We start from the raw sequence: 16,397 nt of genomic DNA on the forward strand, positions 1-16,397 counted from the left end.
CCCTGCAACATTAATACTGTAATCTTGCCACATTTCCATCTTTAATCTCAATAGGAATGACTGACAGCAAGGAGCCGGCGTGCATCTTGTTAGCACAGCTTTCTCATTGAAAATCCCTTGAGCGTGCTTTGAGGGGTAATGAGAGGGGGATCCTGCCAAGGGACCCCTGATGTGTCCGATGACAAGCGAGTTCAAGGTGTGAATAAAGCCCCACTACAGCTTCTCTCCATTACCTCTGTCTTTTTCCTTCCTCATGAATATGGAAGGATTTGGCTTATGGCAGGTCGAGAGAAAGGGAGCGGGAGGGGTAGGGGGCGGAGAGAGTGAGGTGCATGAGGAGAGGAGCAGAAGGGGGAGGGGTGGCGAGGAGGATGATTCCGTCAGTTGCCGTAGCAATGCGCAGGCTCCGTGGAACAAGAGAGGACGGCTGCTGCTTAATGATCAGAAAACAACACTCGGCACCTCGGCTGGCTTAGACAAGACGCCGTGGACTAGAACAGTGTGCTGAGCGGCCATCACGACACAGTGCTAGCGTGTGTGTGATGAGAATGAATGTGTCCGCTGTTGTTTCATCCCGACCAGGATTTGCTGATGGTGTTTTCGCTCTGACTATATTGGAATAGCTGGGGCTCTTTCTACCCAGATATACAAGAAGAGATTCTTCTGCAGGTAATTTGTTCCTCCCTCTCTCTCCTTCATCACTCCGTCTCCATCCCGCCATTGTTTTCCCATTATTCCCTCTGGGAAATGGGGTAACCTTGATCTCCATCCTTTATGCATCCATCCCTTTCTTTTAATCTATTTTCATTCTGTACATATTTGTAAAAAAAATATTATAAAATTATTATTTTAAATTTTTTAAATTGCACAATTTGAATATTCTTCCTCCATTTGGGTAATCAAAAATATTTTATCCTAAAGAAATGTTTAAAAATTCTTCATCTACAACCATTACAGTGGGATGTTGTATTTTTTTTCTCTGCCATGCTTTATGATGTGATCCGCCATATTTCTTCTCATCATGGCTCGTCAATTAATTTTCTCTTATGACATGGTATATTCATTTTTCAAAACATAGGTCACACCTGCCGCAAGCACTGTTAACACTCACAAATTCATTCTGTAATCCAAATTTATCCTCTTAGTAGTGCATTTGAGAAATATCTCTTGCATTTATCAGCACGATGATAAATATGAATGTAGTTCACATTTAGATCACGTCATCCTCAATGGAGGTTTCACAGAAAAAGTGTTTTATTCCATTGCCATCGTTTGTGTTCCATCGATTGATTTGAGGTCAATATGCTATTTACACTCCTGCTCAATTCCACCCCCTTCCCCAGGAATTGTGAATAAGGGCCAGCGGTTTATCACTGTAACATTGAATTGCCTCTGTGCTTTGGTCATTGGATCTGGATGTTAAGGGTTTTTTTAACTGGTTTTGCCCATAGGCTCAGAATTATGGGTGGCGGAAAAACAAATCAATGGGTAGCCAAAAACTAGGAAGTGGAAAAGGTCATGACCTTAATTCTGACACATACACACTAGGGTAAAATAATATCACATTGCTGACTAATGTGATGTTGGGGTAAAAGCTTATGCAAGCCTGTTTTAAATGGATTTTTATCCTGCAGTCTTTTAGCTTTGACGTTAATCCTGATAAAGCCTTTCGAGCTCATTCATGGGAACTGTCAGATCACAGGGCGAAAAAGGACTCGTGAACTAATGTTATAATTACTCTCAGACTGAACTTGTTCATTCTAATGAAGAGTGAATCTCATTCAAGACATCTCGACTTGGAGAGAATGTGATAGCATCTGTTTCGGGCAAAATTAGCTTTTGCCTAGAATCATAATGTAATATTTAATTTACTACAAAATAAATGTTAATATTTTAAATCGATATAGTGTATTATAAGGCACTAATGACTGCAGAAAAAAGCTACTGCACATACTTTAGCATTTATTATTTTTTTATTTGTTGGAGAAAGTGAATTTGACTGAGCAGTAGCTATAATTGCTGTTTGACTTCGGCTGCCTCACAGACCAGGAATTCATTGGGAAAAATCCCAGAGGTTCTGCTGAATCAACCGCCATGCAAATTAAACACAATTACTTTCACTCTGCTTGAGCAGAATGCAGTCATTCGTGCCCCATGCTTGCTTAGTGGAAGAGAAAGAAATTAATTTAACGAGATGTCATCTGAGAAAAATTGCATAAGTCTAAATGTTCATAGTTAAATAAGCCGTGCAAAATGTTCTTGACTCGGAGGAAGCCATTACTGTTATATAACTTCATATTCAAATACACTTTTAGCTGTTTAAGATAAGTGAAAAACTATTTGAAATATTTCACTTTCAGCGTTTTGTTTTAGACGGTGATTTGAGATGTTGAATGACATATTGACGTTTATTATATTTTTAATAAGGGATTGCTGCAGTGCCGACCTCCACGTGACTGTGCGATCAAGAGGGCATCAGGATGGAGGCCCCTCTTGTGTGCCTGGATGAGGAATTCGAGGATCTGCGGCCCTGCAAGATGGAGGAGCTTGAATCAGAGCATCCTCCATGCCGGCCTCACAAAACAATTCCTCTGGCCCCGCTGAGCCGTGAAGACTTCTCCGAGCTAGAGAACTTCTCCGAGATGATGAGCTTCAAGTCCATGGAGGACCTGGTCAATGAATTTGACGAGAAGCTGAATGTGTGCTTCCATAATTACAACACCAAGACAGAAGGCCTGGCACCCATACGCAACCAATCTCACGCCGAGGAGGATGAGGAGAGGCTTCAAGATGAAGAGTAAGCAAAATCTTTTCTGTTCCACTTCCAGAATATATAACGTAAATGCATGTAGGTAGAATAATGAATTAATTGTGCAGTTTGATGCAATTGGCTTCACGTTTTTTTTTGCACCATTAAGTATCACCAAATACATGTATGGATACTGTTATCACTGTGCTGATAAATATGCCCATCCAGTTGGCTCTCTCTGCCAGTCAAAGTGAGGACATGTCTCTTTGCCAACTGCCCTGTCAATCAAGCTTTATAAAAAACACCCTTTGTCCATCACCAGCGCCTGTCTGTGTGCATGTGTCCATGGTTTGGCCGTGAATTATTCAGCAAATTTGTATACGCCTCAGTGCTTTTGTTTGTCCTGACTTGCCTGTGCTGGCAACCTGTCACCGTCAAATCTGCCTCTTGAAAAACAGGACAAAAAACATCTTGGTCTAAATATAGCGCGCATGCATTTAAAAAATAGTCAAAACATCATCACTGATTGGGACTCTAATGGCAAAAATATACACAAATATTGGAAGGAAATAAAAAAGAGCATTACAACATCAGATATGTAGCTTTACAGTTGTGCATTTGCTTCAAATGTAATTTTTTTTGGATGCTTTTTTTCAATCTGTAGCATTTTAAGAGATTAAAACGAGTATGTCATTGGGATTTCCAGTATTTGAGCATCTTTCTCACAACACTTAGTTTGTGCTGTAAATATGTTGTTGATTTATGATTTGTTAGCATGTTATTTTCTGCGTTTCCCGCTGTGATGTGTTCTCATTGCCCGTGGCTTTTGTTCTTGGCTTGAATTCAGACACAAATCTGTCCTTGCGCTAGAATTCAGCCTGTGGCTGTGCATCTGACAAATCACAGAAATAAGCCTGCTGCAATTTCTTTTTTTCAACCCGCGGTTGGTGAATATTCTAGATAAGCTGTTGCTTTTAGAGATCTTCAGACAGTAAACAGAAACTCCTTGAGACAATGACATATGGGTAGACGATGAGTCTGTACCAGTTTGGTGTTGTTGCAGGGCTGGAATGGAGGCTGGTAGGCTTGTGTCTGTATGCCCTCAGAGATCAGCACACTTTGAATGGCCACTTGTTCCCTGGATGACTAGACAGAGGCACAAAGAAAGTGTGGAGAGTAATTTCGGCATGTAGATGAATAGACAGAAAAGAGAAAAGAAAGAAAGAAGAAAGAAAGCATTGTCACTAGCCTGGTTATATAAACATGGAAAGCAGCTACTTAAAGAGCATCTTAAACATGTTGTAGCATCACTGTTGTGTACAAATGCATATAAAATGAATGGTGTACATTGGATCTGTCTCTACATTCCCAGTGCTAACAAATCATAATTAATACATATGAGAGGAATTTCTTATTAAAGTCATGGTTAAATAATGTTTAATTCATAATTCTGAGAATGAATGTCTCATTTGTTTCATATTCACTGTGTGTCGGTTGGAATCTTGTATTTATAAATGTCCATGCATGTGTCTTTGTAGTGTGTGGGATGCTCTGACTGACAACTACATCCCCTCCTCTGTGTCCAGCTGGGATGACCCCGCCTCAGAAACACTGAATGGCAATCTCTCAGATCAGGAGGTAAACATCTGCTCTGCTCTGATAACTTTCATGCTGTTGACATAATAGATTTTTATTTCCTGAAGGGTTGCTGTATAGATTAGTGCTATAGGACATGACTATATCTATAGTACAATAAAAGGTTATGGACAACAAATTATTTACCAATGCAGGCACAATCTTTTCTTTTAAATGGGCTATATGTAAGTATTTTTATGTATTAATAATTGCTTTTTATCGACAATGTGAAAACTGCTAGTAACAAAACTTAAAAAACAAGACCTTCCCTGACCTAGGTTGTTTATGAAAGCCTGTAGACTGATTTTATTTGAAGGACTCGGGACCGGGAGAGTCAAAAGGATGTGAAAATTACACGCGCACCCGAGAGCCTCTTCCGTTTCCATGACACATGAGAAAACTGTTTATACAATGTTCAGAATAATGTCGAAAGAGCTATATATATTTTCAAATATACTTGTTTAATCAAACTATCATAACAGCGTTATGTTACCTCATTTGTCGACATGATGCCGATGAATTGCAGAACTGGTGCAAACATATCCACTAGGGTTGCACGATATTGAAGAAAAGTGCGATATGCGATAACTCATTAAATAATGCGATATTCGATATGCGATACGATAATGCTTAAAGTGTGTAAAATAAACTTAAATTATCTTTAAAATATAGTTCAATTATATAACTTTCACATTCTTTTTTTGACAAGAAAATATCCATGCAACTTCTGAAAGTGAAAATCAGTGTTTTACAGTAGCATAAGAAGTGTTATTTTAACATCAGTGTAAATCACGGGGTTTAGGGTTTCAGCTTATCCTACATTAGGTTTATTTAACAACAGAAACTGAATAATCAATTCAGATAAATTAAACACTGCTTAGTTTTCACTGTATGAATGAAATATATACTGATTCTTATTAAAGCTACAAAAGTTATTCAGCCAAGAGCAGTGAGTGATTTTCTCTGTCTTTAATTCATGAACCCAGTTATTGCAAGCTGTTGCGATATGCATATCGCGATAAATACATTTGCGATATTTCGATAATTTCGATATATTGTGGAGCCCTTATATCCACATCAATATGATTCAATTCTTTCTTAACTGCTGCTTTCTCACCTCTGTCATTTTAGTTGTGTGCAGTGTTGGGGAAAGTTACTTTTAAAAGTAATGCATTACAATATTGCGTTACTCCCCAAAAAAGTAACTAAGTATGTTACTTAGTTACTTTTTATGGAACGTAATACGTTACATTACTTTTGTGTTACTTTTTCTCACCTGCATGGGCTTGTTTGTTTGTTTTTTAATAACAGCTAAAACAATCTATTTTTGCCAATTGTTAAGGCCCTTTCACATCAAAAGTTAAATGAATAAGCCTAAGGCTGAAGGAAATGCATATTTACTACTGTACAGTAGAGGGCGCCGCTCAAACAAACCTTTCAGCTGCTGCTGTTCTTGATTAAATAACAATAGGATACAGGAGAAGGAAGTTCAACACTCTTATTTCTAAACCTAATCTAAAGTCATTTTTGCTTATTAGTATGGTTGAATTAGATCATTGTAGGTCAGCAGCAAAGACATTGGTTAATAAAGTGAGATTAAATACATAAAGTATATTTGTGTAATTTAACATAGTTAATTATAAAACTTTTGCACAAAATTCTGAGATTGCATTTGACTGTTTTTATTCATTTTGAGGAATACTGAATGTTTTTGTGCAAGTGAGATGAGTAAATGCATGTTCAATGCAAATGCACACAACACCTCACTTTATTTCTCTCAACATGGGGACAGGAGAGCTGTCAGTCAATACATGTGAAAAAGTAACTAGCGTTACTTATTTGAAAAAGTAACTCAGATATTTTGTTGTAAATTGAAAAAGTAATGCGTTACTTTACTAGTTACTTGAAAAAGTAATCTGATTACGTAACTCAAGTTACTTGTAATAAGTTACCCCCAACACTGGTTGTGTGTTTATTTTGTTATTGAGAGGAAAGTGCGCACCACATATTTACAGAACATATTCATCTAAACGTCGCTCTCAGCAGCATGGATGGCGTTCGTTAACAGTAAATTGAAGCAACATCTTTTTACTTCTAAGTAAAGAACGTAAAAATACTTTGCCGTAAGTATATCAAGGCATTGAATCACGTTCAGTCTCTTTTATGTTAAGAGCACCAGCAATAAGTTGCTGGCTGCAGTTCACTTGACTTTTGAGCAACTGTGTTGCTAAAAACAAGGGTTTCTAATTTCTACATATAGCCCATTTAATACTTAGCTATATTTTGATATTATTGCTATTATTATTATGTTAATAATATCAGTACACATTAAATGTTGTTAGGGTATTTTAATAATAATATTAATTATATTATATCAATGGAACTGAATAAAGTTGCAAAGCAATTACCATTGAAGCACTGGCCAACGAAAAAACCCTCTTGAAATAATATCATTCTCCTTAATTGAAAAAGCATTTATTTCCTCAGAGCAAATGACTGCAGCATTATGTGAGAGTACAGCTTTGCCGTCTCGATTCAGGGTGTGGTATGTTTATGCCAAATGGACAGTGAGTACAGTTACTGGCTGCCAAAAACCTAACCTGATCTACTTTCTCTGACATTCAGCCTGTCTCAAGCTTTGCAATAAACAGTTTCTATATACCAAAAAAATCTTACAGAAGTCTCCATGCCTGACTCGCAGACATTTTCTTATTTTCTTTTATATTCTGTCATCATGATGACAAAGTTACAGTCTTCATAAATATTATGCTAATTACTAACAAATGCAATTTGTCAGATGACTCTGGGCAATTTAATAATGTTAGCTTTTGATTCGTTTTAGCAGTGAAGTACAGTAGATGAGAAGTCAGCTTTTGTTGTACATCAATGTGGACCAGAAGAGCTGTGAAGCATTCTATAAGCTACATTTAAAAGCACTCTCCTCAGCACATTACCAATGAGTGTAATTGACCTATATGGAGCCATTACTCTCTACCATCTTATCCTATTGATACTGCTGATGCTCCTAAACATGTTGTGAAATATTCCATTGTCTTGGCTTTAAAGATACATGAAAAAGATGAGGATGAGATGAACGAGAAGAATGAAAATGCCAATTGTCTGCGTGAAGAACCTCTAATTACAGCTGATCAGGTGAGCCTAACCTAAACAGATGTGTTGCACTGGTAAAAAAAAAAAAAAAAAAAAATGATTATATGCTTGTTTACAGTAAAGAATTATAATTTTTTTTGTCTTTTGTGATTTAATAATGAATGCTTCAAAAGGTTAATAAATGAGTGTGCCAGCATTTTGTGGGTGATAAATTTAGCCTAATACTGTGTTTGAGGGTTTGTTTACATCGGGCAGGTTTACACTTAAACAGTAGCCTAGTTTTAAAGCTTTGCTAGATTTAAACTAAAGTGTGCTATTTATAGGATTGCATTTATTCATTGCGTACAAAGCTTACATTCAAAACTACAGTTCTACTTGTGTCCTCAAAATTGTTTAAACGTCCACTGAAATCTGTCATTTACTCCCTCACCAGGTGATTGAGGAGATTGTGGAGATGATGGAAAACTCACCAGATCCTGGAGAGACAGAGGAAGAGGAGGACGATGATATCGGGGTCTCTTCCTCTCAAAGCAACCCCTCCCTACTGGAGGAGATCCGCATGCTTTCTCAGGCCTCCAACAACAACTGCTCTTATGAAGGTGCCCCGATAAACATACAATTAATAAAACAATTCTTCAGATGAAACTATACATTAAGATGGAAAAAAAAGTACTAATACTGCTTTAAATTTAGTTGATATCTACAGAGACAGGTAACAGATTATGTTTATCTTTATGGTTAAAGGGGTGGTTCAGGATTTTGGACCTCGGACCTCATTTCCAAGTTAGCCTGGGTGTTATTTATCAGTGGAGACAGTTTTCAAAAATTTTCATCCAGTCCTTCCAGTTGCACAGTTCGCCGGTGCTAGGCTAGCGCGAGTCAACGGTATCTGCTAGCCTGCCATTAAAAACAGTTTTACCCACTCCACAGTACACCAAAAGCAAATAAAATATAACGCCAGACTATCGATGTAAATGTCTGTTGAGAGAATAATGTTAGAAATCAAACTACTCTTGCATCTCAATGATCGCATTACATTTACAGAAACTAGTTTCTCGGCAGTGGCGGAATTTTACTTTGCACCGGTTAGTAGTACTGCGCCGAAAAAGAAAACACAGAACAGACGCGCACTACAGTCGGGACCTCTAGCTAGCTAGTAGTAGCCTTGAACAACGATATTGAAACATTCGATTGTAAACGAAGGAATTGGCAACATGGTGATTCGGTGTGCATTTCTAACATTATTCTCTCAACAGACATTTAAATCGATAGTCTGGCGTTATAATTTATTTGCTTTTGGTGTCCTGTGGAGTGGGTAAAACTGTTTTTAATGGCAGGCTAGCAGATACCATTGACTCGCGCTAGCCTAGCACCGGCGAACTATGCAACTGGAAGGACTGGATGAAAAGTTTTGCAAACTGTCTCCACTGATAAATAACACCCAGGCTAACTTGGAAATGAGGTCCGATGTCCAAAATCCTGAACCACCCCTTTAAAATACAAGCAACAGCATGAGGCTCATCAGCAAAAGTCATTATTATGAGAAGTACCTTTATATTACTAGATCAAGGTCAATGTAAATATGCTTTACATCAAATAGAAACAGATGTCTATTGAGAAAATAGTTTCTATTTAACCATGTTGTTTCGGACTCCTACGGACATATGAAACAGATCATTTTTGAAACAAAAGATGCAGTGGAACAAAAGTGAATGAAAAATAGCCCATGTCGACTAAAAGCAACACTAAAGAAATATTACCTTAAAGCCGAACATTAGTCACACTCACAGTGTGAAAGTCAAGTGTTGCTCGCTTTTGAAACTGGATGTTGTTATGCCGTTTGTCATGCAGGTCTGAGGCTGATGCCGAGCTCGGCGCTGCTTGACATCTTGTGTCGGGTGGAGGCGGCGATACGAGAGTATTCGGAGGAACTGGTAACTCAGCTGGCCCGGAGGGACGAGCTGGAGTTCGAGAAAGAGGTGAAGAACACCTTCATCACAGCTCTAATGGAGGTCCAGAACAGACAGAAGGAGCAAAGGGAGCTGAGCAAGCGCAGGCGTAAGGACAAGGCCATGAGTCTACAAGGATCTACCCGCTCCGAGAAGATTGGGAGCATGCCTGCGAAAGTAAGTAGATGCATGATGTTTACCTCCATTCAGTCTCCAGACACAGACATCTCTCTCTACGGTTAATGGATCCCAGCCCATCACTCTTTAGCTGCACTTAGCACTTACTGGACGAGCAGAGGAAGCATTCCCCTGCAGTATGAGCTGCGAAGGCAATACTAGCTTCCTCTTACTGTAATGCCGCTGTGATTCCATTACATCATGCAAGTAATTGCATCTCTGCGTCCTCAACATCCATGTTCTCACAGGGATGGGATGATCATTTCTACACAGAGACTAGAGTTAGTAAATGTGGCAGATTGTGAATCTCAAATTGAATATGCTATGCACCATTTTCCTGAAACTCGGAAGCCTGGGATTTTAGCCAATAAAAGAGAAAGGTTGTTGTTGTTTTTGTCGAAACTGGGCAAAACAAAGTAGTGTGTGTAAAGAAATACATTTTTTGGCCATTATTAATATAAACTGATAAATATTTTCATTTTATGATTGATAACTGATATATGGCTGATATTATTCATTTTAAAAATATATTTTCAATATTTATATTAAATTATTTATATTTTATTTTGAATTATATATATATATATATATATATATATAATTCAAATAACACAATTGAAATGAAATTAGAGCTTTTCTCTAGCTTGCACTGTACTGAATGAGAACAGAAACCTCTGGTACTAAATATTTTATATTTGAATGTTTTCCAGCGCTTTAGCATGGAGGGTCTGTCCAACATCCTGCAGACAGGGATCAGACAGACCTTTGGGACCTCAGGGACAGAAAAACAGGTGAGGAGGAGCGTTTCAGTTAATGTGCTGGATTAAATTTATGCTGGATTAAACATATATACTGTATGCAGGAATAAAACCTGATCGTAAACTGTGTCTGTGTTTTTCTTGTGTGGTCAAAAGTATCTAAACACAGTCATCCCATATGAGAGAAAAGTGACTCCTCCATCTGTCGATGACTTGCAAATGCTCACAAAAAGTAAGTGTACTGAACTGCATTAATAATTCAACTATAATATAGGGCTCTCAACAGTATGAGGCTTACAACACCATGTTTTGAGCTTGAACTGATACAAATTTGAATGTGTACATTGAAGGCTTTGAATAAAAGTATCTGCCAATTGCATAAATAAAATGTAATATTGTTTTGCAGTTCTGTACGCCATGAAAGAAGACAGTGAGAAGGTCCCAACCCTCCTGACTGAATATATATTAAAAGGTAAATCTAAAACATTTTCACTGTTCTAGAATGAATTTGTATTGTTCAATGAAGTGTATTTGAGGTTTTTATTGTGATTGATTTATATAGTATTATTATTTATTTAGAGAATTTAGAGAAAGTAACTGTGGCTCTTAAATAGGTCAAAAGATAAATATACACAGCCCGGCTAAAACAATGGAACAATGGAAATAACATCACATTTATTTCCATCAAGAGGTGCATCAATTTTTGATCAAGATCTTGTATTGACAATGCAAGAGTCCAGCACTCTGTAAAGTCTCCTCCGGCACATCCCAAAGACTTTTAATCAATTTAAAGATCTGGGGTCTTATTTATAAAACTCTGCGTAGGATTTGCGTCAGAAGTGGCGTACGGATGAAACATAGGACGTGCGTACGCACAGAAATACTCGGATTTATAAAACCGTGCGCACGCACATCCTACGCATTTTTCCCTTAATAAATCACAATCAATTCTAAATGTGGCGCAGCTTTTGCGGCTTCATGTCACGCCCATAGTTGCCCATAAATAGTCCGTGAAACGCCCACAAGTTACTATTCATCGATTGCGAAATCATGGCAAACACAGAGAGGAAAACCAAGAAACTTAACTTCACTCAATGTGAAGAAGAAATTATCGTTGACGAGGTGGAAAAGAGGAGTAAAATGTTGTTTGGAGGGCACAGTGTGGGCATTACGTCATTACGCATTGTGATGCATCATGGCATTTTATTACCATCCATTTGATTGCATCTGACAACCTCCAGATGTGTTATGAGGATGAATTGCATAACATGCTAATATTATTGCAGAACATATTTCACTTTTATTTTTGCAAATATGTGTTAATTTGCATTTTTGTTGTAATCTTCGTTTGATTTTGTTTGTTTTACACTGCAGATCGGTCAAACGGGTGTTCGTGTAGGCTGTTAATTGTAAGACTTGCTTTGTGAAGTCTCCATGTTATTTATGAGAGGCAGTTTTGCCATTTCTTTTACACAACGGTCTACAGTTTCACACACTTTCACGCGTTTCTTCCATCTGCCGACGGTGTCGCCATTTCTCATTTCACCCGTTTTTGTGCGTACGCCTGGGTCAGAGCTTGCGTGAAGGACCGCACATTTTACCGTCAAGTTTGCTTTTTATAAATACCAATTATTGCGTAGAGAGCGGCGTACGCCTTCTTTTGTGCGTACGCAACGTTTATAAATGAGGCCCCTGAACTCTGAGGTGCCAATTAATGAGAAAAAAATGATTCTTCATGCTCCTCAACCGTTATTTCACAATTTGAGCCTGAGAAATCTTGACTTTGTGATCCTGGCTGGAATATGGCCATCATCTGTCTTCCTACATGGTTGTTTAAGAAATGAAAAGCTACACACTCCATCAATTATGGTTTGAAGAACTGTTGCCAAACATATAGCATGCTAACATAATAATCACTGCAATAGTTATGCAACCATAGACTCTTAATCATTTGCCTATTTAAATCCAAACAGCGACTGTTTTTGGGCTGGGCAGTGTAGAATATAAGAAATAGAACTTGTACTTTTGAGATAATAATGCATTTAATTAAAAAAACTGAAACTAAATACTCTCATAAATAAATATATGTATGAAGAACATTTTATTCTAGGCTTTTAGTAGCATTAAGCCCATTAATACTTGATCATATTTCCATCCTGCAGTTCTGTGTCCTACCTAAAGTCCTGAGCGTGATCTGCTGTTGGTGAGACTGTGGAGAGGCCAGGTGTCTTCGTTTCTCCTCTCTCAGTTCTCCAGCCCAGCTGCATGAGCTCCCTTACCCAGTATCAGCGAGGGACCCTGAACATCTAACCATCCTTCTCGTGCTTATCTAATGACCTTTGACCTCGCTCATCTCACTGCCCTTCCTGTATCCACATATCCACGACGTTCATACCACAGCGCCTGGTGCTTTACATGTTTTCTACTATGTACGTTACTTCAGGCCAAAAGCCATATGGAACGTGTAAGCGTAACAGGTGACCTATAATCGGTTTAACTCTACGATCAGGTACTATTTTTATTTTGAAAGATATGCATAACATTAGGCATTTTACTTGATAATTCACATCCGTTCTGAACACTGGTGATGATGAGAAGGGCATTATTCACAATCTTCTGAAGGCGCAGACGCATTGAATTCGAGAGCACATTTGAAAATAATCCATCCAGACATCCTGCTTTTTGCCGTTTTAGTATTGTGGCTTCATTTCAGCAGAGGTTGGTTGAAGATACAGCATGTTTTAGTGTTCTACATTAATGCCAAGTTATAGGGAGAAACCTTTTGACTTTTCTTATTTTGGGTAAACTAAGATTTTTTTTTTCATCCTATGTATGAATTAAATATACTTCTACATAATGTTTTTTTTTTTTTGATGATCCATTTATCTAATAAAACTTTTTTTTAAATTAACTTTAACTTTCATTCAAGACTTGTGCTTCTTTAATGTATATATTTCTTATTTACTAAGGGGCATGGAGGAATGTGAAGTATTGCTGAGTTACAGTTCCAATAAATGTCAAACCCTGTAAAAATCTGAATGACTGATTCATTGTAATACCACAACATTCCACTAGAGGTCAGTCATACGCAGATAATCATAAGCACAAGCGTATCATAGCACACAGCAGCATTACAGGAAGATTTTTGATGTGGCCTTTAGTGAAATATTATGCTTTCAAGTGTTGGTTTGTTAACAATAATAAACAGGTACATCAAAACTGTTGATAATACCATTAGCCTACTCATTATTTAAAAAAAAAAGTCATGAGTCATGGTGGTGTGCGAGTGACTTTTCTAGATCTGCTTTTATAATTATTTATTAAGCGGTGTTTAGTTCTCTGGGACTGATATTCAGGGGGATTTTACCTTTATGAAGGGATTTTTTCCCCTTAATATATTACAAACCGTGATGTTCATTTGTACTTTTGTCTGTTGAATCACTATCTAACGTTAATTTAATCATTTAATTTAAATGATTATTACAGTGTTTAAAAGCAATATCTGAAATGTATCAAATGGTAGATAAAATATAAAAACACGAATTAATTTTTGCTCGTGTAAACATATTGACTATTCATTTGTGGAGATCTAACGTTAACTGCCAAAGTCACGTTAGCTTAGCAATACTGACCCTGCTAAAATGCAGCTTATTTATTATACATAACGTGCTATATTTTATGTTTTCCAAATATTATTAATAACGTATCACTATAAATGTCATAAAACAGTAGTTATATCTTACCTCCCGCTGTTTTCTTTTTAGAAGAGTCAACTGAATCTTCTTTAACCATTCACGTAAAACCTGTTGAAAAGTCCGAGAAAAATAACGCGCATGACTGTTTTTATCGTGCATCGATCTTTATCGAAGGACACTTTTTTTAGTTTAGCTTCCCCCCCACCAAAACACTGCAGTCTCTTAGTTAGCATTAACATCTTCTAAACAGGTCATTATGAACAATTAAACAAATACACATATGAACTGTAAGATACAAAATATATTACCGTAACTTTACTACGTCCTCCTATTTCCTTATAAATAAACAGCTAGACTGATTTTTTACAGCCAGTTTCTTTTATTCAAAATATGAATACAAAGTGTTTTCATGTCCATAGATGGTATATGTCTTATAGGCTATTACAGAACAATTTGAGGTCATCCAGGCTGCAGATGACACAAATATTGACATGGGTACAAACAATAAAACATTTCTAATTAAATAAAAAATATTTTGTGCTTGGAAAAACAGTCAGTTGCACAGTTGAGTACATAAAAGTTTTAGTTTGAAAAAAAGAAGAAAAATACAGCAGTGTTTAAATAGCATTTATGAATTATGTGGTAAATAAGAAAAATAATATAACATGAATTTTGGCATATTTACAGATACTATTGTGATTTGTTGTCTGCTATAAAGTTGACATGAACTGCCATTCACAACCCCTTTTACTTCCACATCTACAAGCACTGAACAGTAAATCTTTGGTTTTGTATCCAGTATACCAGATAAATCATGAACATATTTGCTGCCATTAAATAACCACAGACCTAGAATGAGAAATAAATACCTTATTTACAGTAAGGTAAAGGAATGAATGTTTTTAATTATTCACATAATCAATACAATACATTATCGAAGTTGTAAAATAGAATCATGGGGTACAAAACCACAATATAGATTAGATACCACCAAATTTTACACTTCTAAATTGAAAAATGCTACCATATCTCTAAGAGATAACAACACGGGTTTGTTTTTAAATATATTTGGCTAAAAACATTTAAAGGCAAATATAGCAACTTGAAATGATGCCACTTTAAGTGATGTCCTCGACATTTCCTTTAACCAATGCGGTTATGAAACATATGCTATTGATCGTATGTAAACGTAATCATCAATGAGGAGTGTCTGTAAAAAACGTCGAATAGACCTTTCATTTGTTTTCATCAAGGCAAGTTAGCATCTTTAGTTTGCAAAAGAACAATCAGCAAAGCAGTAACAGCAACAAGAACACAAAAATAAATGTTTTTCATGAAAAGAAATGCAAATAATGCAAACAACTAGTGTCTTTTGGTTTACCGTTTAACAAGTTCCACTTTACAGAAAGGATAGGCTTTTCAGTAATAGTTTGAACAGTAAAAAAAACTATGAATTTATAAAACAATACAATGAGCATCTTTATATTTGTTCGTTTATGTTACTTACATATACAAAAATAAAATAAAAAATGTAAATAAAGAAAATTACACCATGCTGTTTCCATACAGAGGCAAAAAGCTTAATGGTTCCAGTCCATCCTTTTCTATGTGCCCCATTTTTTTAGGTCCGCAGACGTGAGGTCCTCCTTCTCTCTTCAGCAGAAGTGACTGGTCTTACACCAGAGAGCCGGCCTGGTTTTGTGCTGGCACCATAATAGGTACCCCTCCCATGCGGGAGATATTGGCCGCAGTTACGGTGGTGGGCAGCACTGGTGGACGTGGAATCTGAGGCTGGGCAGAGGCTGTCCGGGGCACTGAGGTGTGATGGGAGCCTCCGTTGGTGCTATGGGGTCCCAGTGGCCCGCGGGGCAGGGTAGGGTTGGTGTTGTAGCCCGGCAACGTGCGCTCCAGGTTAGCATCTGCCGGAGGCTGTGCGCGGTAAGCGGCTATGCTGCCCGTGGCCGTGGTGATGGATGCGGTGTCGGAGTGAGGGTAATGGTGGTGATTTTGCGTGTCTCGCGGGTAAGAGCTGGTTTGAATGGAGGACAGGGTGCCGTTTTTAGAGATGATGTCAGATCCAGTGCCACTCTTGGCCCATGAGATGCGTTTGGGCGCCTGAGCATCCTCCCTGTAACACACAAAAACACTTAGTGTCTACACAAGTTGTTATGTTCTTGGATGTACCGATGTTTTTACTCATATGTCCCTGTTGTGTGGGAGGGTATATGTGTGGGCACGTGTGTTTGTGTTCTTCTCGTTCTGGGGGGGCAGTCATGGCCTAATGGTAACAGAGTTGGACTGGGGACCCAAAGGTTGCTGGTTC

At 37.6% G+C, this 16,397-nt stretch overlaps 2 protein-coding genes across 5 annotated transcripts in view; one reads left to right on the forward strand and one right to left on the reverse strand.

Annotated features, from left to right (window-relative positions):
* The first annotated feature begins 316 nt into the window (after positions 1-316).
* fez1 (fasciculation and elongation protein zeta 1 (zygin I)) lies at positions 317-13,412 on the forward strand. 2 transcript variants are annotated; one of them, XM_077242403.1, is made up of 10 exons: positions 317-669; positions 2,428-2,797; positions 4,288-4,387; positions 7,451-7,537; positions 7,929-8,094; positions 9,347-9,621; positions 10,332-10,412; positions 10,536-10,611; positions 10,786-10,851; positions 12,542-13,412. In XM_077242403.1, the coding sequence occupies exons 2-10, from the start codon at positions 2,481-2,483 to the stop codon at positions 12,556-12,558; spliced, it is 1,185 nt and encodes a 394-aa protein (XP_077098518.1). In that variant the 5' UTR covers positions 317-669; positions 2,428-2,480; the 3' UTR covers positions 12,559-13,412. The 2 variants fall into 2 exon arrangements, with proteins under 2 accessions (XP_077098518.1, XP_077098519.1); XM_077242404.1 differs by lacking the exon at positions 317-669 and having other exon boundaries at positions 2,481-2,797; positions 9,347-9,474.
* Positions 13,413-14,433: 1,021 nt separating this feature from the next.
* Positions 14,434-16,397, reverse strand: part of esama (endothelial cell adhesion molecule a) — a 45,623-nt gene continuing 43,659 nt past the window's right edge. For all 3 annotated transcript variants that reach the window (XM_077242399.1, XM_077242401.1, XM_077242400.1), the window contains exon 7: positions 14,434-16,202. In XM_077242399.1, the coding sequence (XP_077098514.1) occupies positions 15,749-16,202 (454 nt within the window). In that variant the 3' untranslated portion in view covers positions 14,434-15,748. The remainder of the gene's footprint in view (positions 16,203-16,397) is intronic.

This window comes from Siphateles boraxobius, unplaced genomic scaffold (genome assembly GCF_051911475.1).
Source record: "Siphateles boraxobius isolate OS27281-9 unplaced genomic scaffold, OSU_SipBor_1 25, whole genome shotgun sequence".
Taxonomy (NCBI): domain Eukaryota; kingdom Metazoa; phylum Chordata; class Actinopteri; order Cypriniformes; family Leuciscidae; genus Siphateles; species Siphateles boraxobius.

What these genes read in the sequence shown, in the direction of transcription:
- fez1 (XM_077242403.1), top strand. Translation starts at nt 2,481, where the DNA reads ATGGAGGCCCCTCTTGTGTGCCTGGATGAGGAATTCGAGGATCTGCGG. An exon ending in GAGAGGCTTCAAGATGAAGA is followed by an intron (nt 2,798 to 4,287) that starts GTAAGCAAAATC and finishes GTGTCTTTGTAG; the next exon opens with TGTGTGGGATGCTCTGACTG. An exon ending in TTGGGAGCATGCCTGCGAAA is followed by an intron (nt 9,622 to 10,331) that starts GTAAGTAGATGC and finishes AATGTTTTCCAG; the next exon opens with CGCTTTAGCATGGAGGGTCT.